Raw genomic sequence first — 26,187 nt, 5'->3', positions numbered from 1 at the left:
GAAAATACGTTTTAAAATATATTAATAAGAAAGTAAACTTTTAAATTTAAATGTAAATTGTAGAATCTTATGTTACTATAATTACATTTTTTTAGTAGTTTTAAATATGTATTGAAATTGTACGATATAATTAGACTAGTTAGTGGTATTTTATTATCTATTGATTTTAAGTTTTGAATAGAGCTATGGATTAAGTTCATTTTTGATTATATTAGCTATATAAGTTTAGTTTTTTTTCTATTTAAAATTTTACTCATACAATTATTCAAGTGGTAGGAACTTATTTAGAAAGGTAATTATTTGAATTCCAAAATTTTGTCAAAAACTGCAAAAATGAATGAATATAAAGTTTTTAATATATTTTATATTGATCAATTTTGAGTGAATCAAGTTCTACTTAAAATCATATAATATATTTTTAGTACCTATGTTTGGCATAAAATGTCCTCAAACAATTTTTGACTTAAATAAAAAATAGTATTTATGATGTCTTGGTAATATCACAAATGTAATATCTGTTCACATTAATGAAAAAATCTATGAAATAATTAGACACAAAGCTAAGTGCCAGTTAACCTCTATTATGACAAACGGCAGTCTGTAGATATTTTGAGAGTAGAAGTAATAAATATCAAAATAATAAACGTTAAGGCTGTTATGAGAGTATATATAATAAGTACTAAATGTATTAGCTTTTTGGAGGTACAAACTAAAAATCTCGTTTGTTTATGATGAAATACAAATATAAATGCTTGTATTTAAACGTGTTTTTAATTTAGATTAACTAAATACTAAGTTAAAATGCAGAAGAGCTCACTTTCTTATTTCAATATTTACACCTATAATAGAAACCTGAAAGTCTAAATAAATACCAAACTAGATAACCGGTCTTATTCTACGCTTAATATATTTATGTTCTTCGTATTTGACATATAATAATATGTAATCCTTAAGTAGCACACGGGTGTGCTAAGTATTATTTCAATCCAGCTAATACCATGAGTAATTTGAGCTACGTGTTAAATAATATTCAGTGTTTTATATAAAATTGCATAACTGGAATTTTTAAAGTTTTGAAATTAGATTAATATAATATTAATTATAATCGACAGATTATAAAATTACTTGCATCTTAGTAATTAAAATATTTTTAGGATGCTAGTTTAAAATAAATAAAATATCAAAGAAGAACAGTTCAGATGTGTATTAAACTTCGCATCATAGGAATAAGTACGTATTTATGTCCTTCGGTGAAAAATAACCAACTACCTTATTAGGTGTTATAAAAATAATACATTGTATAGTAGTTTCTAAATCGATTTCTACTTTAAACCTTTAATTTTGAACTGAAGATTTCATTTTTAATAATTTTTATTTCAGCATTATATCTGTAAATTTTGAAATCCAATTTAAATCTATTTTTATTAATATGTTATATTTAGCATTATAATATGTTTTATAAGTATATTATACGATTTATTAAAATAAAGATGTGCACAAATATTCCAAATTTCAAACGATAAAATAATTTTATATGGTAACAACACTGGTGTAGTAAACCCTCGTTCCCCTGCGATTAAAATTTCGATGCGATTAATAATATGTATTTCGGTCGTGTCCCACATACCCATGACGATGATGAGGGGGCCAAATGCCTGCAGGATGGAAAGTATATACATGCGTGTATGATAGAAAACCGGTCATATGGTCATTAAAAATATATAAGTGCATTCGCATTGGAATACATCGCTTCAAATATATCATGGGCGTTACAAATATTAACTAATAGTTTTTTTGGAAATGAGAAAAAAAATTAACAATGAATTTTTACAGAAACAATTAAACCGAATCAGATCTGATCACCAGAGGAATCACTGTCGACGTTACACTACTTTACAAGATACAGATACAGATTCACTGTCTTCTATCGACCCATACAGACTGTTAGATGATGACCTCAGGGATGTATACACAGACATCACGCGGGTTTGTTATATTTTATTATTAAACTTCAGCTGTATTAATATAATTAATGTACATCATCACTGAAAATGGAATATTAATATGTAATCCATCTATAAAAGATAAAAATAACATTTGATTCTATAAAAGTTATTAATTATAAATTGGTTCATTTTACATGAAAATTATTTGTATTTAAGTAATTAAAATGAATTTCTAATTGTAGTTTTAAAATTATGTAACCTAATATTTTCTTTATTGATCATTTAATTTTTATCATAATAATAACATACTTAATCATATTCATGAATATTTAGTAAATATTTTACAGACATTATTCATTTATTATTATAGAATTTATATATATATATATATATATTTTAAAACCTCTCTAATTTTAGTCTATACTAATAATTATAAACTTATAAAGTTTTAACCATTTATAATTTCGAAATATTCAATCTTAAATTATATAATGAATTTATTTTCTATTGTTTATATATATATAATGTATATACATATAAATTGATTTTGTATACTTATCTATAATTATCTATATTTAATGCGTATAAAAACACGTCATAATAATAATCGTTAAAAAATTAATTTAAAAAATAATTCTTGTTATTTATTATCCAGGAACTCGAACTGAACACTAATCAAGATGAGCTACGGACGATAGCTACTTATTACTTCGATGGGCAAGGAAAAGCCCTTAGGCCTATGGTGGCTATCCTGATGGCTCATGCCATAAATTACCATATGAATAATAAGTAAGTTGGCACATTTTATTAACAATAATCTAAATCTAAATGATACCTAAAATTCTTATTTGTCGCGATAGTGAAAATATGAAAAAAAAAAGTAGATCAAAGTATGTTTATACGGATAGAACTGTACGACTGGTTGACATATACTTACGCGGGAAGATATCAAGGATATTAATAAACTGGTTATAGTTCGTGTAACCTAAATATTTTACTTGCATTCTTGTCTAAGTCTTACGTACACATTTTTGCATCCAAAATTTAAGTGAAAAAAGTTGATTTCATTAACTTTGATGATATATATGCTATAATATTTATATGTACTCTATATTAAACTACAAACAAATTACGAAATAACTATATTTATTATTTTAAAAATGTAATTATGTGGAGCATACCAACTACTATACTATTATTAAATCCTACTGTACACACATTTAATTTATTAATCATTTTATGAAATAACCTGAGTACCTACTAAATCATTGTTAACAATATTATTCAAATTACTATGTGTTAACATAACATTGTAGTGGTTTTACTTTTTTTTTTTTGATAATTTTGAATTAAATTAAATGTTATTGATATCTTAAAACTTAGTTAAACTAAATTAATACATTTACTTGTAAATAAATTTCTTATAGTATTTATCGTACTTTTACAGTGGTTTGGACAAAAAACAAAGAGAAGTAGCTATGATTGCTGAAATGATCCATTCTGCATCTCTAATTCACGATGATGTAATTGATCAATCAGACTTCAGACGGGGAAAGCCAAGTGTAAATGCACTTTGGAGTCACAAAAAAGTAAGTAACACGCATTTTTTCTCTTGTATAACCAAACTATAGTTTTCCATCGGTGTTTTAAATTAATATTAACTTTACTGCATTTTACAAATTATACTTAATAACATGAATTACGTAAAATTACGAGTATACATATCAAATATTCAAATGTAATAAAATATAAATAATATTTTTATATTTCATGTGTAAATCAAAAATAAATTATTATTGGGAGACTTACAATTATTCATTTAACTACCAGTTGTTGAAGATTTTCACTTGGCTAGAAATATTTAAGTGTTATTTTATCTGAAAATCGTTTTTAAAAATTTCTCTATTTTATTACTATCTAAAACTGATTAAAAAATATAGTCATCATACACATCAATTATTCACAATAGTATAATTCCGTACCTAAGTAAGTATATAATCTATTTATGCATACAACAAAGATTAAGTATATTTACTAATAAGAACATTTCACTATTCGTACTAAAAAAAAATAATTATTACCTTGAACTATTTTATATTTTATTCTTCGATTTTAAATTTGATAATTAATTTTGTCTAATGTATTTATATAATAATAAATAAGACTATTTTTAGTTCAACTCTTAACCAAGTGATTCTTTTGTTAAAGAACACTCATTATTTAAAAAATTATACACTTATTAACATTTATGAATATATATTTTTTTTATGACTTCATTTTTATTTCCATATTCCAAAGCAAAATATTTCTTATATATTTAATCATTACTTTATGAGTTTTAAGTATTTTTAGTTTATATTAGTTTTGTTGAGTTGCGAAAGGCAAGAGGGATATGCTGCAAAATGTTTATCTATAACACCACACAGCTGAATTTTAAATACTTAAAAGTTATAACTAATTAGCTACTCTTCTGAATTTTTATTTGCACATAATATCAAAATATAAAATTAAAAATTTATATTGATATTAACAAAAATTAAAATTATAAAAATAATAACAATAAAAACTTTAAATGTTTTTAAAATAATGATTGTTTACGTTGAATAAACCATCTGATATATGGTAATTTGAGAGTAAAAACCTTTCCAGTCCATTATAACTATTGGTAAACCTTGATCGTACAAGGTAATAATCAGTATAACAATTACATGGATGTAATGACTAAAAAACCAAAGTTAGATTTCGAAAAATTTCTTTTAAAACTGTAGAACTTCATATCCCAGCAAATTTTATTATTAAATAAAATCATCTTATCAACAAACATGCCTTATTTAAAGTTGCGTTGTTTATCCTCCTAAATCTAGCTTATAATAATGTTATAAATTACTATAAATATTGTATATCTGTATAGATATACAATATATGCATCATAGATGTACTACATTGGTCATTCCAATTTTTTTTAAATATGCTTTGCTTTTGAATTTTTTTATTTTCTTGTATCTAATAAATATAAATGTGTAATACTGACCTTAACTCTCTGTACTTATTATAATTTTACTGCAAAATATCAAACAAAATTACTCGTTATGTATAAGTAGAACATTTTTAAAACCTTTTGAAATACTATATATTACTGTCACTTAAAAATATATGTTATACACTCTATTTGAGTATTAAGAAGAGGTCGCATATTAACATAATATTATTATTACTCTTTAAAATTGGTATGTGGTAAACAAATGGTGAAAAACTGTTATTTTAGTAATTATATGTGTTAAACATTTATGAAAGTTTTAAAATTGTATAATGTGACATTAGAACTAAAAGAGTAATTATGATCTATTAGTATTGGGTATGATTCAGTTAATTAAATTCTATCTCACTGTTAACATTTCTGACAGTGCAGTACGTTGATCTTTTATAAAACCTTGATATATTTTTAGAATAAATTAATCTGAAAACAGTGAAAACAAATGACTGCTCTTTTATTATAATTATTTTGCTTTTATACGTATTATTATTTTTCAAAAATTCAATCGTTAATAATAGCTAATCCTTACATAGTATTTAAGATTATATTATAATATATTTTTAAAAATGCGCATGATCAGATTATTGATAATGCACTAAACGACGTGTAATCTTATCGCTCATAAAGAAACTTGCATCGCGGTCTGGTCATGTATTGGCGACAAGTGTCGACAATAATGATTATAATACCTCAAATAACAACAAAAACAACAACGAACACTATATTATTATAATATATAAGTGGTATATCGCGGTGTAATGATGGTAATTAAATCCGACGCGGCGCCGGTGACCAATAACCGACCCGGCTAAGACCAATATATCGATGAATGAAGAAGGTTTGGCACCGTGGGTTTATACTTTCACTGTATAATATAGGCACTAGGCAGGCAGGTAGACAGGTATAATAAGGTATAGGTTGGTTCGCGTGGAGGCCAGAGACCCACTTATTACGCGCGTTTCGAGCCGCAGCGGCGGCAGAGATGTCTGGTCTCGGAATACCGCACACGCGGGTATCGATCAATTTCACTCGAGCAACCCGACAAACGTACACAATTCTCGAAAGTGGTGTTTTATAAGAAAGTCACGTGCAGGATGTCTGTATTTTGTTGTATTTTTTTGTACCTCGATAATATAGTATACTATAAACGACAGTCGTCGTGGTAATAAATATATATATATATATATTATGTAGGCAAGAACTCTCCACCACGATTAGCTGAACTTGTCGATCTCTATGGAAAACCGTAGAAAAAAAAGAGAGACTGAGGGAGATATATACTAAGAAAAAAATTGAAAATGTCAACCGGACAAGTTTAACCCGTGGTCCACATGCAACGTCTCTATGCGATAAAGGGCAAGGTCGTCCGCCGGTTGGCGCACGGTAGTATAGTCATTACTATAGCTGTGTATCGTTGGCGCGTGAATGGTATGTCGGTACTGTCGTGAGTTGCATCATATGAATATAATATCCTCGAAATTATAATTAATACAGCAAATTCCTTTTTTTTACCAATAGTACTGTCAGGATTGCAGTCTTGAATTTATTATGATTATTACGTCTTGTCAGTAGAAAAAAAATTGTATTTTGTTCTTTCTATCTCATTCGCTCTCTCTATATATCTCTTTATTCCCCCCCCCTCTTCTCCAAAATATCGTACTATATAATATAATATTATTCTTGGCCCTGTATATGCGTTTGTGTGTCGGTGGCAACGTGCATATAGAGAAAGTTCAACGCGTGCGTAGGCAGCCTGTGTAGTTAGGAGTATGCGTCGTGTGTGTTTCACAATTAGACGCTTGTTCCGGAAGACCTTTCACGCAATGTGTAAACAACACATTTTTTATTTATCTCTATATATATGTATATATAGACACACATTAATAAATAATACTTTGACGCATGCACTGTCGTCCAAATTTAGAGAGCCCGTTTGATTCTCGGATATTATATATTTGTGACAAAACTCCTGGGAACTGAATAAGCAAAGATCCGGTTTCCAGATAAATTATAATAGGTATAACAGGAAGGGCTGGCGCGTATAAGTAACCGGTGAGAGCGAAACGTGATTGACCGTTTAAATATTTTACTAGTTTTTACATTAAACAAGATATTTGAAAATTTAAAATCATCAATTTGACGATAAATACTATTTTAAAATTTTATAAATGTTAGTGGTTTTGATAAAACCATTTTGTTAAGAGTGGATAGATTTTTTTCACGTCTTTAATTTATTTTTAAATAATATATTTTTTTAACCTGAATGCTTTGAGTTATATTTACCAAAATAACGGATTTTATAGGACCATTATCCTATATTATAAAGTTGTAATTATTTCATTTGATATATTAAATACATTTTTCCATTTTAAATTCTGATGAACAACTTTTCCTATAACTATATATTAGACATTTCCCAACTATTAAAATACAAGAGATTAATTAAATAATAAAACATAAAAGGGTAATATAAATAATAATAAAAATGTGGTTGAGAGATGGAAATTATATATTTTTAATTTTAATAAATAATAATTTTTTCGAAAAAAATAATAATTTTCACACGGTTTTTTTTTTGAAATATCATGATCAGATATCCAATCAATTCAGTGAATTTATAATTTAAACTCACAAAAGTACTCTCGATATATATTATGCATATGTTAAAAACCATTTTTATTTAATGCTATTTGGAACTCATTATTATAGTAAAATTTAGTTATATATTGTATAATAATGATTGATGAATAATGACAAACTATGCAAATAATAAACGAAAAAATAATTAGTACTTCTGTATAATTTAGTTAATGTTTATTATATTTTGCTTAATTATATTGCATACTTATTTCTAAAATATTTTACTTTAATTAAGGGTAAACAAACCAATAAAAATTTAAGACATACTTATGTATTTTGACATGCTAAACATAATAATATCATAAATTCCTAGAAGCTCAAAGGTTATGCCAGCAAATCACTGACACTTTTGTTTAATGTGCACACATTGTATAATATCTATATCATGATATAACATAATTAGAAACATTATTTATTATGTAATACGTTGATATAGAATAGCTTTATTAATTTTGTCTTAGGACTACTCCTTGAATGTTTATCGTCGTAAACTGTTAGTGTATTAAACAATATACCTTCGTTAAATACATTATTACACACACACACATACACAATTATATGCTTTATTAATATTACAATTTTTTTTTTATTATTTCCTAATTTGTTCCGTCATTAATTTCAATTAACTTAAATACACGAATGGGTTTGACATAGTCATCGAACACAATAGACAACGAAATTTACATTGAGTAAACATCGTTTCATCCGTAAACCTTTAGACATTGTTTAGAAAATACGTTTCTGCATTCACATAACCTCACAGGTATTTTATTATTTTGTCATATTTTCATTGGACCGTTTATCACTTATCATATGGAATTACTGTCATTAGATTCCATTTATATTCAGAATTATGTTGTGATTATGAAACAATGTTATTGTTTCATAACTAATATCGTGATTGTTGTATTTAAAATAAATTTAATTTACTAAAACAACATTTTAATATTATTTTATATTTTCAACGAATTATTATTTTCTTTAACTTCAGTTATTTATTTAAATACGCTATTACTAAATCATAGAAATTATGACAAATCGTGTTTAATAAATAAACCAATTTTTACACTATCAGAAATTATACTTCGTATTTATTACTTATTTAGATATGTACCAACTACCAATCTATTTAAATTTTTAAAATATTTATTTGAAGATACAAAATGTAATTTGGTATGACGTGTACATCCTTACTTCTCTATGGTTGTGAAAAAGCACAAACGAAATCTGTTATTATAACCCCTACAACCCATTGACCCAGAATGGTCATATGACCTTTATAGTGAAATTATTAGAGAAGGGCATTGGAATGCAGTCGAAACCCTCTAAAATGACACACCCAAGTTCAACCCGAGGCACACTTGCAAAAATATTCCTACCACAAAATATTAAACATGGATTGCTTTCACCTGTAATATAATTATTGTATTGGCACAAGATGAACCAACTTTCTAGTTATAAAATATTGATGCGTTTTTTGTTTATATGTTTGTAAAATTTAATAAAGAAACTTGGAAAATTTTCCCGGTACCCATATAGTACTTTTTTGTAAGAATTGTCTGTTAACAGATCATCTATAAAATATGACCTGAATTACTTTAAAGACTTGGTTATTTAAAAAAAAAGTAAAGGTTGGCATCGTTATATTTGTATTTATTTATTCCCATATAAATTTGCTAACTTTAAATGTATTATTAACGCCATACCTTACAATAAATAATTGATAACTTATAATAATTATTTAAGAAAAATGTTTGTCACATTACAAGACAAGTAGGTTATTAGTTATTATAGTTTTCTATTAAAATACGTTAATATTTTATAATAATACGTTAAACTTACCTAACCATTATTGAGATTTTCTGTATCATCGAATACTAACTGATTTCGTTCAATATTTGAAATAGATCTTTTTAAATCTTTTTGTCATAATTCGATATGACTTTTGACATACGTTTTTAATTATTTTAGAAGCTCAACTAGCAGTGTTGATATTTGTTTATTTGGATGGTAACAATTTAATTAGAAAAATTTAGAGAAATATGTAAATATAATAAATTATTTTATTGTAACAAGGTAGCGCTCCTTGATTCTTGATTATTATTTTGAATTATATGGTTTTAAATGACAAAATCAATATATATACATACACATTTAGCAAAATATACTGTTGTATAAATGTCTTCTATTCTTTATTTTTCTTTGAAATTTTTTTTGTTACACAATTATTATTATACTATGTTCATTTAGATAAGTGAAGTATATATCTGTCAACGTTGGTACATAATATAACATCATAAATCATTTTGCGGTCTTTGAGCTTTTTCTGTTTTGTTTTTGACTGGGTCACGACAAGACAAACATAATTTAGGATAATGTAATTTAAAATGTTATGAAATTCGGCAATGGTGAAATACTATATTATACCATACGTATATTATGGTATTTAGGAACTATAAATATACTTTTTTATTGATCTAAAATATAAATATCCTTACGTCTGAAGCCATTAGTATACTCGTACAATTAACTACAGACATTTTTTTTACAATAGTTTTTCAGATTTATATACATTGTATTAAATTATAAATATTAGTATTTTTTATAAAAAAAAACATGAGATTTTTATATAATTTTATGTTGTACTAGGACTCAGTACCTATCCGATTTCTTGAAGGATTTAATGTTTTTTCATGTTACAGCATTCAGTGATAATACATAATTGATTCCACATATAATCTATATATGCAGAATTCTTATTTGCCATATATAACTGCGGGAAAAATATGTGTTCTTGTACTTAACTGCATAAGGACTTTTAATTTTTTTCTTTTATTTTAATACGGTTCGACCCAAAGTTTATATTTTTAAAGTTTATTTTATTTAATTTTTGCCTAACTAGATTTTTCCATCTGTCATTAATTATAATTTGTATAATATGGTTTTTTGTTTGCCGAAAAATATGTTGAGGTAACCGCGTTTGAGATTTCTTAAATGACTTTTTTCGTTTTCGATTAAAATACTGAATCCAAGTTCTCTTTTATAAAAAAAATTGCTTATTCTTTTTCACTATTCTTCAGATAGTTTTTTTCTTAAATTAGTTGTATTCTACTAAAATGGTTTATTGTTTGAATGATTTTAAGGCTACTAAGTGAGTTGATGAATATGATATAGGTTATTGTCTATACTATTTTTAACTTTTATTATTAAGTATATACTTAACTACTTTATGTATTGCTAGTGTAATATGCCAATACCCCAATATACCATATTATATTGTAGAATGTTATACCTACTAGTCCGGGAGCTTTCAACCCGCCCCCCCCCTTGCCATAATATGCGGCCCACGATCATATTTGAAATTTATCATGTAGCTTTTCTATTTCGATAAAATTATAACTATATTACACTTGTGAACATATTTTTCACAAATAAAAATTTTCAAATCGAAAACTAGAGCGCAATTAACTGACATTCACTTAGAAAATGTATTCGTGATTGCATCTCCAATCAAGTATAGAATAATTTTTTTGTGAAAAACAATGTCAGTTATCTCACTAAAAACAAAATAAATAATTTATAATTAAAAAAAAATATATTTATCTAATAAATAATTCTAAGTTTAATTAATGTATAATTTAATAATAATAGTTTGTAATTTAAAATTTAATCATAAAAATTGTAATAATAAAACTGAATTTTTATATAAAATACAAGTTTTACTACGAAAGTGGCCCGTAAGATTTTTAAAAAATAATACTTGACCCGCTGCATAAAAAGGTTGAAAACCCCTGTAGTAGTCAATACTAAAGTAGCTAAAAAAAATATTACTTTATTAGTTATTAAATACATTTTTTAATATCTCTACACATAAATATATCTTTAAAATGCTCTGTGTTTTGGCATTTATGGGCAATGTTAAATTGAAATAGCAGAAAAAAGTTTTTTCCGGAACTTAACTCATTATTGTGTCTATTAAAATATAGAAATTTATTACTAAAAATAAAATTCACTGCAAAAACGAAATTAGTTACATTTTATAATTAATGTAAGCAATAAATAAAAATATCATTAATAAATGTCATCAATTAATAACATGTTATATTTGCTGCTTATGTATTCCTTGAACTATTTCAATAAAATGATAAACTTTGAACCGACAAATTATTAAATAATCGGTGTATTTATATTATAAGTGCAATTTCTTTAGTTTTTAAAATTAGAATTTTACAATCCATGTTAAATTATCTTTTTGTTAAAATCTGAAAAATTAAACCAATATCAATCATAAATGTATATTATATAATAAAATTTATATCGCAGTTTTTGAAATAGATAATTGTATTAACTGTTTGTTAAGTTTTTGATTATTGATCAGTTTTTCTCAACAGATTTTAAATAATAATTATTTTTTCAATGTGATTTTTATGTACATTAATATCCAAGTATACAACCCTCTTGCCGGGTCTGTCAGATGTCGTCAGGTGAACGTTCGAATGTCCACGTGTATAACCGACCAGCGTCCGTCCTTGACCGGACACAAGGCTGCGCTTCTATCGGTTGGTTGGTCATCGCATCCGTCGCGTATATTATCCTTTTGCTTGTAAGACACACCTTTACTATCATCTCCTTATATATGCTATCTGCTGGAATGCTGTTTCTTTTCACATCCGACCGAATTATGCAACCACAGACTGCTTGTATAATATGTGCGTGCGATGAGTGTGTATTTTCTCCTTAGGCGCACCTCCCCCTCAGGCCCCGGTCGAGCGTTTTATGTTTCTTTCTTTTCGAAAAACTATCCGACCTTGGCATACAGCTTAACATGACTAAGCAACGTCGCTTTACTCATAAATAATTCGAATTAATATGTGTGCGCGTGCGTGTGTGTGTGTGTGTGGTGTATTTGTATAAGGTACACAAACGTATATATTTTTTTGAGTAGATTGCATAATACAATTATACGTCTCTTTCCATTTTGATTTGTTCTCTTGTCCAATAGCTATATCGCGAGTTTGCGAAATTATATACGACGATACCTAATGTCCGATGGGCGAAAGTAAATGAACATTATTATATTATGTATATCGGCTTTGGATATCCAAGGTTTTTCGGCTTCATACATGGGTACAAATCTATGTCAAACGTTTCCAAGCTTTGACGGGTGAATCAATTATCCATGAGTAAATGTATACAATAAACTCGTCGGAAAATTATGCGTCTATGTGCTATATGTATAATAATTAAAGGTCACTCCGAATGTTCACAATGTGTACAAAACATATTTTGTGGAATCTTTGACAAAATATCTATAAATGTTGTCGTATGACCGCGTTCGCGGTGTATCAATTATAGGCTGTAACTAATGCAAACAAACTATATGTATACTCAGTGGCGTAAGTTTGTTTGGGTGAAATACGTAGTACTACATAATATGTATACCTGTATACCTAACCTAACCGATACATACTACGCTCTAAAAAATAAAAAAAATATAGAAATGTGTCATCCTCTAACATTAATAGCTATGTGACTTTATCTTATTTTCATTAATAGTTTATTATAAAGCGAATATAAAGTTAAAAACTTAAGTCTGCAGTATAGTCAAAAGTCAGAATTTGGATATTCGCCTTCAAAATAGTTTATCAAATGCTCAAATTACTTTTCTATAACACTTATTATAGTTTTCAGTTGATAATACATATTATGTATAAAAATATTTGTATTTTCTGAAATAATAATCCCAAATCGCGAAATTTAATTAATTTACTCAACAGTTTTATACCTAAATTATTTATAGCTTAGTAAATTTTTATTTATATTGATTATCTTATATATATTTTATTTTATTTATTTATTTTTGTTGTAGTACATAGTAGGTATACTAAAACTTTCATCTCTAAATTGAAATTGTGACAAAACTTAATATTTCTGTAAAAAATCCTTGCATTTAAAAATTTATATGATCTAGAGTTTTGAATTATTGAGGCCCTTCAATTTTTAATAATTATTTTTTCTTAATATTATGAAATCAATTTTACTGGATAGTTTCTTAACCACTCTATTGTTTACTAAATATATAAGACATAAGCCGGTACTTATGTGTATTGCAGCATTATTCTTATTTTAAACAAGTATGTTGTTTGATGTTTCTATTAGTTTGTCGTTATTATTTACATAACTAATTCCTTGAAATTATATAATCAATACAAATTATAATCAAATGTTTGGAAAAATTCTTGTTGTATACTTGTAATATAATAGTATATAATATTGATTTATTATTAACAAGTTCGTATAAATAAGTGCGTGTATTATATCAAAAATGTACATGTGAAATCCACACTTTAAACAATAAAATATTATTATTTATTACTCTACTAATTAGTAAATAACATTACATTTTTGGGGAGAAACTACATAAGAAAGTTTGTTTGTTTTATATTTAATTGTTACTTAACATATAGAGCCTGATGGCGTCAACTAATGTTATTATTATGACACTTGTACATTTTCTACCGATTGAGTAGAAATAACATTCAATTTATTTATGTATTTTAGAATTTCTTACGAATAAAATTACATACTAATGTATATTTAATTTCAAATAAAATAAATGCTCATTAGACTAATATTTTATTTATCTTAATTGTATTCGCCTTTATTTACTGAAGTATAATTATTACAATTTATAGCCTCCTTTATAACTATTAATATTAATTATTATTATATTATGTACAAATTCTAATTTCTTTAATGAATGTTTATTAATTTTCTTTTCAAACATATTTCCTGTTTTTATATGAGTTTTTGAGCTACATTAACCTGGAACTCATATGTTCTGGAAGCATTTCATAATGGTTTTTATAAGACATTTTTTTGTTATAAACTTTTTTCAAAAACATATAAATAAAATAAAATGTTTAAGTTATGTATTCTTATATCTCATAAATTTAATTTTAATAAGCCTAAACATTTCACAAATTACATTTAAATTTTATATTTTTAGCTATGTTTTAGAAATCTACATCCAATAATTTCATTAGTCTTATATATATATATACAAATCAATGTTTCTGTCTGACCAATGACCATCATATTATTGTATCATTATCTTCGTCCAAGGGGGGTCATAAGTACACGGTCATCTTGGAGGCGTAACCGGGCGCTCAAGTTAGGCAACTCCTATTGCCTCCAAGACGTAGATCAACCAATGAGAAATTATATGTATTTATTAAATTTTTTTCAGTCTCTCTTTGAAAGAAATAACGTATACATCTGGTTTTTCTAATTTATGAATAACAGCTATAAATACTATAATTATTATAGAGAAAGTATTTTTTGGCGTTAACTGTCTATAGTAATGCACATAGACCTTAATAATCAATATGCTGCCCTCTTGATTTTTAAACAATGAAATATAAAGCTCTTATCCCATATAGATGTTTTATTTTACTTTTATTCGGTCATAGAGTTAATATTTTTAATTTAGATTAATTAAAATCGTATTTATATGAATAAAAAAGTAGAAACAATAAATACGAATTAATATCTCGAGTACATATCTATGTTAAACATAGCATTAAAAAAAATATATTTATTTTAACAAATGTCTTAACTGTTTTGTATTTTTATTTTTTAGGTAGCCATGGCTGGTGATTATATATTGGCAGTTACGTCTATGATGATCGCCAGACTTAATCACAATGACGTCACAATCACGCTTAGCCAAGTACGTGTAATCTTGTTAATGTTAATATTAAAACAAACTTAAAAAATATCCTATACAGTATCGAAAAACGGCACAAATTGAAAACTTTACAGATCATCACTGACTTGGTTCAAGGAGAGTTCATGCAGCTCGGCTCTAAGGAGACTGAGAATGAAAGATTTGCTCATTACTTAACGAAAACTTATAGAAAAACAGCTAGCCTCATAGCCAATTCAGTAAAAGCTGTAAGTATAAAATTATATAATTCGATATACACTTATTTACATATACGAGTAAGTATTATAAAATAAAGACAAACAAAGATTTTTTATTTATTTTAATTGAATTATACTTTTAATAGTTTGATACATACGTATTAAATTATTATTGAACTCTTATAATTATTTATACTTATAACGAACACGTTTTGTATTTAAATGTACATTTTTTAACCTATTTACCCCTTCATATCGTTCCTCTAATATTTTAAATTATAATATTTGTAACTTTTCATTCTTAATTAAATATTTATTTACATTAATATTCTCGCATTGGTCGAAGCATATTATTCAGACCTAATGTTTTATACTATGTGTCTAATTTAAAATTGCAAAAACAAAAATAAATATTTTACTAGACCTACATATTTATACCTAATTTGATTCAATGTACCTTATAATATATTAATGCAATAATAAATTTGTAAAATATCACTGTATATTTACAATTATTATTATTAAAAACCAATTATCGAGAACGTATTCATTAATTTTCTTTATACCAAAAGCCGGTTAGCGTATCACCCTAATATTATGTTATTCGTAAATTAACAGCAACTCCTGTACAATTATTATATTATCTGTGTACAATGTTCCAGTCGGACTTGGCCTTATTTCCAAAAATAATTGCCATGGTATCGTCCGTATTCGGGATGTACGTTGAATAAATCCTCGGAAGCGTATCAAGTATTTTTCACACCATTTATTTTCCATTATAGGCCATCGCATCGGTGTTTATATATCTATCTATCTATATATATATATAATACATATGTGTGTTTAAACGCTGAATAAAACAATTACATTACGTATTAATTTTCGCTATACTTTCTTGCTTTTAACGAACGTCTCAAATTTAATTTCTTTTAAACGCCTGGCTGAATCGCAAGGACCCGTTGAAGGAATATATAGAGCACTCAGATGGTAAAACTGGACCGAGATAATTTGTTTTTGTCGAGTCACTCGTCGTGACAATGTCCGGTAAAACTATAATATGCATCGGACGCTGCAAAAGTAAAAAAAAATACGTGTTCAGCCATAGATATATAAAATACATTGGTATTATACACTCGTAGGTATATACATAATACACATGTATAAATCTGGTGTTACGTAGGCTATTTAAAAATATTTTATCTACAGAACTGAATGATGAACGAAGTATGTACGTAGGTGCATGCAATGCGTGCATAATAAATCTATGCTTTTATCATCGATTGTTAGTTATTAATTATTAATAAATATACGTCGTACAATATATATTACGAAAGAAAGCGAAATTTACTTTACCTTAGTGACGGCATTGCCAGTGGGTGCACCTTACCTTTAATTGCCGCATTGTATTAATAGTATTTAGTGTATGCGTATAAAATTACCACGCGGATTAATTAAAACATCTTATATTATACACTTTGAACATAAAAATTCTCTGGACGTACCTAAATTATTACCATATTGTGTCATAAAAAGCGAATTCCTCTAGTGTGATCCCGCAGTGGGTATACGCGCACGTACATACTTGTAACTAATTAATACCTTACACTACATGCCCAGGCGCATTATTATATTTAATATAATATTACCTATATGTACACATTTTTTTCGGCACAATAATTATTATTATTATTATGGGTAGCTTTAGTTGACGAAATATCTCGAAAATACACAATATATATATATATATATATTATGTATGATGTATGTACCAAGAATGAAAACGTTTCATTGCGAAATATATATGAGATTTTTTTCATTCTTTTTAAATTATTTTATTGTTCTATGCTAATAACGGAAAGCGTACTTATTGTAATACTGTTCTATTCAGAACACGAGGCGCTATTGCGAGAGGATACTCAGAGAAGCGATTTTCACGTTTTGCACGGTGTATTCGAGTCAATATAAGACCATTGAGCCGTCGTGGCTTTATATAAATTATAAACGTACTTAATACACTTAACGACTGTATAACCTACATCTACATATATATACAAGCCGACCGGGGTCGAGTTTGTCTGTGCGAAATGTTAATCAGATAAAATCACTGGTATAAAAAGAAAACGCCTTGTTTGGTCTATTATTTTGGTTATTATAGAGAAAAATAAAAACCTCAGTGTTTTTCGCGCACTGATAACGTATAAAATACATACCTACTGAGAAAAAAAAATTAGTATTTTTTTCATAGTTTTCACTGTTATTATTCATCGTTGCTGTTTATTTCGCAGGAAGCGATGTTAGCCGGCGCTGACGACCAACTGGTCGACGTATCGTTCGAATACGGTCGCAACATAGGTCTGGCGTTCCAGCTAGTCGACGACCTTTTGGACTTCGTGTCCAGTAAAGATGCCATGGGCAAACCGACGGCAGCCGATCTGAAACTGGGCTTGGCCACCGCTCCAGTACTGTTCGCCTGCGAAAAGGTAAATATAAATTATAGATACCTACTAATTAGTTATTACACATAAACTTATAAACTTAAATAAAAATATAATACTAAACCCTACTATAGTCACCCCAACTATTCGAAACTTGGCTATTTTAAAAATACCATACTTGATCTATATCATATTTTTAAGAAACCCAAAAACAAATATTTTATTTAAGTACTTATCGATTTAAACCAAAATACACTTCAAATTAATTTAATTATATAATAATTTTAGGTCTCTAATTCAGTAATAATAATTATCAACTGTTAAAACTGTTTAGTATTTAAACGAACGTATCGATGATGTTTAGTCATTAAACCACGACATGAATGAGGGACGTAATATTTAAGAGTATTGTAAGCAAAATTAATCAATTCATCATTATTATTTTTTTATAATAATATAGGTTTTTATCATTCCTTAAAAATCAACCAATTCGTAAATATTATATATATATATATTGGCACCACATGTTCACCATCGTTAAACATTATGAATACATGCCAGTCGTTAAAATTGTACGTTATGTAAATCTGAACGACCCTGTACTTTAACACAGTAACCTACTACCTTATAATTATTACGGTTCATCGATTAAAAGCATACCCAAAGATCTTTCCTTTTACTATATATTATGCATAGAATTACAACAGATCTTCGCCGTCGTCCCAAAAAATAACACTAGTCCTATATGTACCCTATTATTATATAACCTAATTTCAATGCCAATATAACTGGAGTGTATGTTTAATTTATATATATATTATCAGGTCTAAAATTATGCCCGAAAGGGTTAATTTAAATTTTCAATTTTTTAAATGTAATGAGTACCTATGCGATTTGATGAATATACATAATATATAGGTACAGAAGCAAAAGCAGGAATGTGTTTGGTGTCTCTTTTCTCACTTCCCGATTACCTAAAATTATATAATTATTTATACATTTCATACACATGAAATGTCTTAAAATTTCCTTTTTAAGGTGCATTATTATACACTTTCGATAATGTACATTAAACCATTAAACGTCCTCTAATACGTGACACACACTGTTCTATATCCTCGAAGGTGTTGGTGACACGTCAAGTTAGTGGTCAATGTCATTTCATTGCCAAACTAGCTGACATAATATATATTATGCATATCCTAGTGCTGGGTTTTTTTAAATAGACAATCATTTTTTAGTACTTTTCAATATTGTCGATAAATAAACAATAAACACGTATATATTATAGCTATATATTTTTTAATTAGCCGTATCTTTTATGTATTCTATTACAATTTCGTCGTGGCACATTATACAAATTTTCAATAAGTTAGGATCATTAGACTAATTGGGATTGATAATATGATAAAACTAATGAGATTATTAAATATTTTACATTATAAATGTACAGTAGTGTTATCTATTATTATTTATTACTTGATGTAGGTATTAAAATAGGCATACAGTAACTAAGAGTTTCAAAAATTATTGAACACTTGATATACGGATTTGGGACGACCCGGAAATTAAAATAAAAAAATATAAATAGTCGTCGTTTATAAAAATCGGCAGAATTATTACTGTTGATGTCGCTATCGTCTTCGCCTTGCCTATGCCAAGTTTCTTTTACCAAAATATACCTAACAATAATAACTACTTTCTTGCGACCAATGAGAATTCGTCGGAACCAGCGTACCTGCCCGTATATTATTATTATTATATATTTTTTTTTGTGACCGTAATCCATCCTGCACGACAAACCAGTTGGTCGGGTTGTAGAATATGTTTTTCTCTTTTATTGCATCAACAATATACTTACAACTCGTATGTGGTTGTGTTTCTCGTGCGATGTAATAATTCCGGGGCAGAACGCAATCAATTGTGTTTAATAATCTCACGCATTTCGCTACAGACGAATACAACACATATAATATATATATAAATACATAATAATATATTGTAATATTATAGGTACGCGTGTGTTTAATATAAATATACATATACGAGAATGGGTAGTTGCCAGTTGGTAATAATAATATTATGCGTTGTTTTATGACGCGAACCTGATGCGCGCGTTGCGTTGTCGAAATTCAGGTTATGATTAGAGGTATGTCAGTGTGTTCGCCGTCGTAGAATGTATGCAATTATACAAAGTAGGTGGGTAATAATTTATTAACAAGGGTCATCGGCGGATCGTATCTCCGAGTAATTTAATTACTTTTTTTCGTAACGTTTCATTTTTTTCCCCGCCTAGGTACTAACGTTTTATTCGCCTCGCAACTGAACAGTGTAAGCCCGGCGCATTGTCTTATAGTATTTTACATATTTTACGTATATTATTGTATAGATACTATGAACAAAAATTGGTAGTTTTCTTCGAAATGCTTCTTCGCCAGTTAAATCCGGAACCAGCACGTATCACGATTAGCGAAGTTTCTACTTGACGACTTAAAAAAAACTTGATAATTTATCCGCCGTATTGAAAAACATTTAATGATTTATATGGTTTTAGTGGTCACTGATCTAATGATCTAATGTATCAAATATAGTTAAATCAAATTCTAATATGCCAAAAAATACGGTTTATCAAGTAACTCAAAATTGATTGACGAATACTATTTATTTATTTGTTTATGTTTGAAAGCATTTGCAACTGTAACAATAAAAAAAAAAAAAAAATTGTATTCAGTCCAGAATAACATATTATGTCATTATGTTAATTCATTCATGTCAATTCGTGTACCTGTATTATATAATATTATAAAGAGCGATTGGTGTTACAATAACCAATTATTGTGTGGGGGAGGGAGAATCAAATGACTTAAACCCCCAAAAGCTGGATTCCAAAGGCATTATTCTTCATTTTCCCGACGTATGCAATTCGCGATGTCTGTCCAAACTATACCGCAGTCGGTCCGTGAGTAGATATCAGTGACTTTTGACGTGTATCGATTGTACTGCATCAGGATTCAGGGTTGTAGGTCGGACTTCATTAAACTTGTGTAGGTTACTATTAATTATCGTTAAGCAATTTTAACGATAGTGAAACCTACTCGACTGCTCAATATTATATCCGTCCTCCGCAAAAAACGGTTGATATCTCTATTTGGTGGCCGGAGACGAACATGATAAATATTATTATATACCTGATTTTAACAGAGCCGATAAAAAAATAAATAAAATAACGGTTTGTAAGCCGTTTTTAATATATAATATATAAGTAAAGTATTAAAATTCACTCGGACTCGATTTACCGGTTGATAATTGATTATGTACCCAATCGTTTGGGACTCGATTTACCTGGCCCCGACACGACGCTGCTAAATCAGTGGGTTACGCGGGGAAGGGGCGATTCATGCGCGGTATGTGTATTGTGCGAAAGTAAGACGACCGCGCCTAACCTAATTACACTAACGCCTCGATCGCAGACATTCGGTACTTATATTACCATTGAGGGCGGCACATTATTTGAGGGACGTTGAGAGTTCAAGTTATTGCGAATGCTTAAAATGAATAAGAATGAAGGAATTAGGTGATTAATTTTGTAATTAAATTCGTGTTCAAATCATTTTATTACATTTTCATTTTTTTTTTTTTTTTTTTTTTTGTCACATTCTTGTATCATGATAATTTTGATAACTTCATAATTTATGTAGGTCTGTAATACCGTAAATAAGCGCATATTCAGTCTAAAACTTAAAGGTGCGACAATTATATACCTCTTGATGTCTAATCCAGATCTTCAGTATTGACAGTATTTTACTACTGGTCTGGCTATAAGTGTTATCAATCATGTACTAGTAGGTATAATTTAGTAAATAATATATACTATTATAAAATAGGAAAAAATGACAAACATAATATCAGTAATAATAACAGTCTTTGATATAAAACAAGTTGCTATTTTTTTGTAAATTATTACTATCAATAATATTGTCCGTATTATTTCAATCAATGCTAATGTTTATGTGGTGCCTACTTATTACTATTAAATATAATATGACAAAGTATAGACTGGCATAATCCCATAAACGCCAAAAAAAATGTACTCGTACATAACATTTTATACTTATACGTAAGTATATATATATATATTAAAAATATCATAATAAACACTTAAGTGAATATAATTTATATAGAACAAAAGATTTCAAATTTAAGTTTTAAGGCAAAAGATTAAAAAAAAAATTATCATTCTCTAATCAATGTATTCACGTCATTCACGATATACGTGTTTCATCGTTTGTGGGCTGTGGTTTTGGTTTTAGAGCAACGGGTCAACATTTTCGTCAGTGAATCGCGTATATTTCGGCAATCGGCCGCCGCAAAACGCTGCAGTTACCAGTAGTACAGTTCGCGTTCCTCGCAAATCGCACTCATAGAACATAGTGTCGATATGTTATATGTCTCTTCGCTTCTCTGTTATCACTCATCCTATTACAGTTCATTGGTTTCTTTTTCTCCATCGACGTCTCCATACAAATCATCCCGTTTCTCTGGTGCACACGAAAACACTATGCTGTTTCCGGCTAGCTAAGTATGTCAATTCTTCGGGTGCTAACGTCACCAGCTCGAAGGATTATATTCCTCCTTTTGACTGCTGCTGCTTCTGCTACTGCCACCACCATAATCACCGACGCTACTGTCACTCTTAACCAAAATTTCCGCCACTGTTGTGGGACATCGATTTTTTTACGTATACATCGCGCCATTCACGAGTATTTTAAATTACTTATAGTCTAACAATGTCATTTTCTTGGCCGACAGGTCCACTCGCACCCGTACCGTAATCTCGTTGTGTACTTCACGAACTCTCAATAGGTTCACCCGCCACAAGATATAGGTCAGTAACGGGGACTCCGAGTCAACCTCGCCGGTGGGTTCCGCACTTCCGCGTCCTTCGTTTGGAAAAACGGGTTTTAGCTCAAGTATTAGCGAATTTAATTCCGTACATCTTTTGCTACTCGTTTATGTCAACGGACATAACTTTGACGTTATCATCTCTTTCGATGCAGATTTTATTATTATGAATTGGCGTTCTTATTTTTACCGCCGTATTGATTTTTAGATCATTATAGAGATTCCTATAGTGAACTCCGATAATTTTTCGAATCGAGCAAATATCCCGACCGTATTTCCGTTGTTTCATTGAAAACTAGAAAAATATACGAACTTATAGATGAGTATAGTTGTTAATTGTTATAGTTGGATGTACAGTTAATTAAGTAATTTTTTTTAATCAGTCATATATTATGATTAATTTCAAACACTTAAATAATTGTCCCATGATAATACCCAAATATGTATATTATATTTTCACTCATTTAAGACAGACTATACACACATTATTTACTATAGTAGTAGTTGTAGCAATAATGAATAGTTTTTATCACTGGAAATTAAATTAAATTACAAATTTTAAATAAAAATATCATCACCCACAATAACAGAACAAATTAAATAATAGTATAAATACAAAACATTAACGATGGGGTTTTAAAACGCATTTATTTTTATTTTTACAGAAATTTTTGTAAATATATATAATATTGTTGATAAAACTATTATGTGAAATCACAAAGATATAAATGTATTTGATTTTGACGATGAACACAATTAAGTTATTCAAGACAACGGTGGTAGAGTAGAACACTACAATTGAAACCATGACTAAACAAAATAATATAATTGCATCATATTATTAAAATAATTGACGAAAAATAAAATAATGTTATTTTATTTTATTTTATTTTTACAGTACCCCGAGTTGAATGCCATGATAATGCGGCGGTTCCAAGAGCCAGGCGATGCAGAACGTGCCTTCGAGCTAGTACACAAGTCGCAGGGTCTTGAACAGACGCGGTTCCTTGCCAAAAAGCACTGTCTCGAGGCAACTCGTCTGGCCGGCAAGATTGCTGAGTCACCGTATCAAAAGTCTCTGTTGGTCGTACCAGACCTAATAGTAAATCGCATGAAATAGCTAAATTCCCTTTGCTGCACATCGCTTTAGGGTACACAGATAAATGTGTATGCACATTTTTAGATTCAATAAAAAAAAAAAAAACGTAATGGTGAACCAGTTATTTATATTAAACTAGTCCCAATTATTCGAAAAAAAATATATAATCTATATTATGCTAACGATTTAATTTATGTCGTTTGAAGTTAAATCGTCCCGATTCAAAGGCACACTTATTTTTGTTATTATTTTATTTTATTTTTAATTGTATGATTATTATTAGATTTAATTACATACTTTCGTTTTTTTTTTCCAACGCTAGTACTTAACAACAAAATACCATCATATTATCAACAATAAATTAATTTCTATATTACCGTTAACGGCGGTCAATAGAATTTAATCGCAGTACCATATTTATTTATTAATATGTTCTTTATATTTTTGTGTTACCCAAGAATTTTTTGTTTACTTAATAATTTATTGGACAAAATTGCATATATATATATATTTATATTTATAAAATATATACAATTAATCATAGTTTTCTATACACTATAATCTTATTTTTACAACGCACAAATTCATTTAAAAAATATATATTACAAAACCTTACATTTTGTTACTTTTGATTATTATATTATAATTAAGATTATAGTGTATCAATTAACTTTGTTCTATGTATCGAATCAAGTATAATTTTTATATTATTAAACATAAATAAAATTCAGTACAACTGACTAACAAGATCGTATTTTTTCTCCACATTTTATTTTTCTTAACTTGATGATAAAACAAATTGTAAATACCAAAGAAAATACATTATTTTGTTATCTATAAAAATATTATTTTATTAGTTTATGATTTATATTAATTTATTTTTATTATTATTATTATCTTTTTTTACCATTTAAAATTACCATTGTGTATAAAAAAAATTGTTTAATTTTTTTGTAAATGTGTTGTAAATCTGCATATATATATATTTGGGTATTTGGGTCTTATAAGCATATTAAAAATAATATTTTAAAACAACGTATTTACTTTATTTTTAACACTTAATCTAGATTTTGATAATAATATTTTGTTTCGTTTATCTTTTCTATGTTAACGTGTATTCCATACATTGATGACAAGAATATTCTACACATGTAAAATATATTTTATATTAGTATTGATCAAAAAACAATACCTATATAGTCAACACATTTAAAATAATTATTCTTGATAGTATTAAGAAAATACATCAGATTATTCAATAAAAAAATTATCAGTAGTGTTAATTTTGTATTTGTTAATAATCCTAAATTAAGGGCTTTTATATTTAGTAATGTTAATTTAGTTCAGATTCTTAGTTTGATATAATTTAGAGCAATGAGAAATTGAACTAAATTTTATATTTAATTAAATTATAAATAATATTAAACTTAAGAACCTATTTATTGTTTTACTAAACAAAAAGTTAACTTAATATAGTTTTTATTAGTAAATTAAATACTTAATACTTAATAAAATATTTAGATTTGAATTTATAATATTTAAAAATCTAGATAAATTATTTTAAAATATGTAACTATGATTTAAAAAATTATTATGATAATTTTTAATTCTCTGAAAAAGTATTTGCTTCAAAAATTATGTTAATTGTGAATTATAACACTGTTTAGTTTAATTAAAGTGTTCATTCTTATTTTTCCCTTCAAATTATATGGAAAATACATTTAAAAACTGTAGCATATACTACAAATAATTATCTAAAAATATATGTCTGAAATAGTAGGACCAGTGCCTACTGTGGCATTGTAATTGTTGTTAATAAAATTAAAAAAATAATAAAAATAAAAATGTTTGATACAATTATTATGTTGTGTGAAAAAGATATACTAGCTAAAGTTAATAATAAAAATATTAATGATTTAGCTATAACAATGAACATTTAAAAAAAATTCTTTTGTTTTAGTTTTTAGATATTTTTAAAAATTAACTGAAAATACCACAATTTGTAACAAAAGTTATATAAAGTTAGGTTAGATTTTTATTAAAAAAACATGGAGGATGTAAAAAAGGAGGCTTATTTTTAAATATCTTTTATTTGTTTATAAACAATATACTTTAGATCTAAATAGTTAATCTAATTAGTCCCAGTCCACTTCTACAAAATAAAATAAAATAACCCCTACAACCTTAAAATGATTACCATTTCGC

The 26,187-nt window shown here is 27.4% G+C and overlaps 1 protein-coding gene across 1 annotated transcript in view; it reads left to right on the top strand.

Moving 5' to 3' along the window:
- Positions 1-24,072, top strand: part of LOC113554899 (decaprenyl-diphosphate synthase subunit 1) — a 33,769-nt gene extending 9,697 nt beyond the window's left edge. The window contains exons 2-8 of the mRNA XM_026958989.1: positions 1,834-1,986; positions 2,602-2,735; positions 3,394-3,535; positions 15,263-15,352; positions 15,445-15,576; positions 17,832-18,026; positions 23,782-24,072. Of these exons, the coding sequence (XP_026814790.1) occupies positions 1,834-1,986; positions 2,602-2,735; positions 3,394-3,535; positions 15,263-15,352; positions 15,445-15,576; positions 17,832-18,026; positions 23,782-24,003 (1,068 nt within the window). The 3' untranslated portion in view covers positions 24,004-24,072. The remainder of the gene's footprint in view (positions 1-1,833; positions 1,987-2,601; positions 2,736-3,393; positions 3,536-15,262; positions 15,353-15,444; positions 15,577-17,831; positions 18,027-23,781) is intronic.
- Positions 24,073-26,187: the final 2,115 nt, after the last annotated feature.

Source organism: Rhopalosiphum maidis, chromosome 2 (genome assembly GCF_003676215.2).
Source record: "Rhopalosiphum maidis isolate BTI-1 chromosome 2, ASM367621v3, whole genome shotgun sequence".
Lineage (NCBI taxonomy): Eukaryota > Metazoa > Arthropoda > Insecta > Hemiptera > Aphididae > Rhopalosiphum > Rhopalosiphum maidis.
This window is presented reverse-complemented; position numbering and strand designations above follow the sequence as displayed.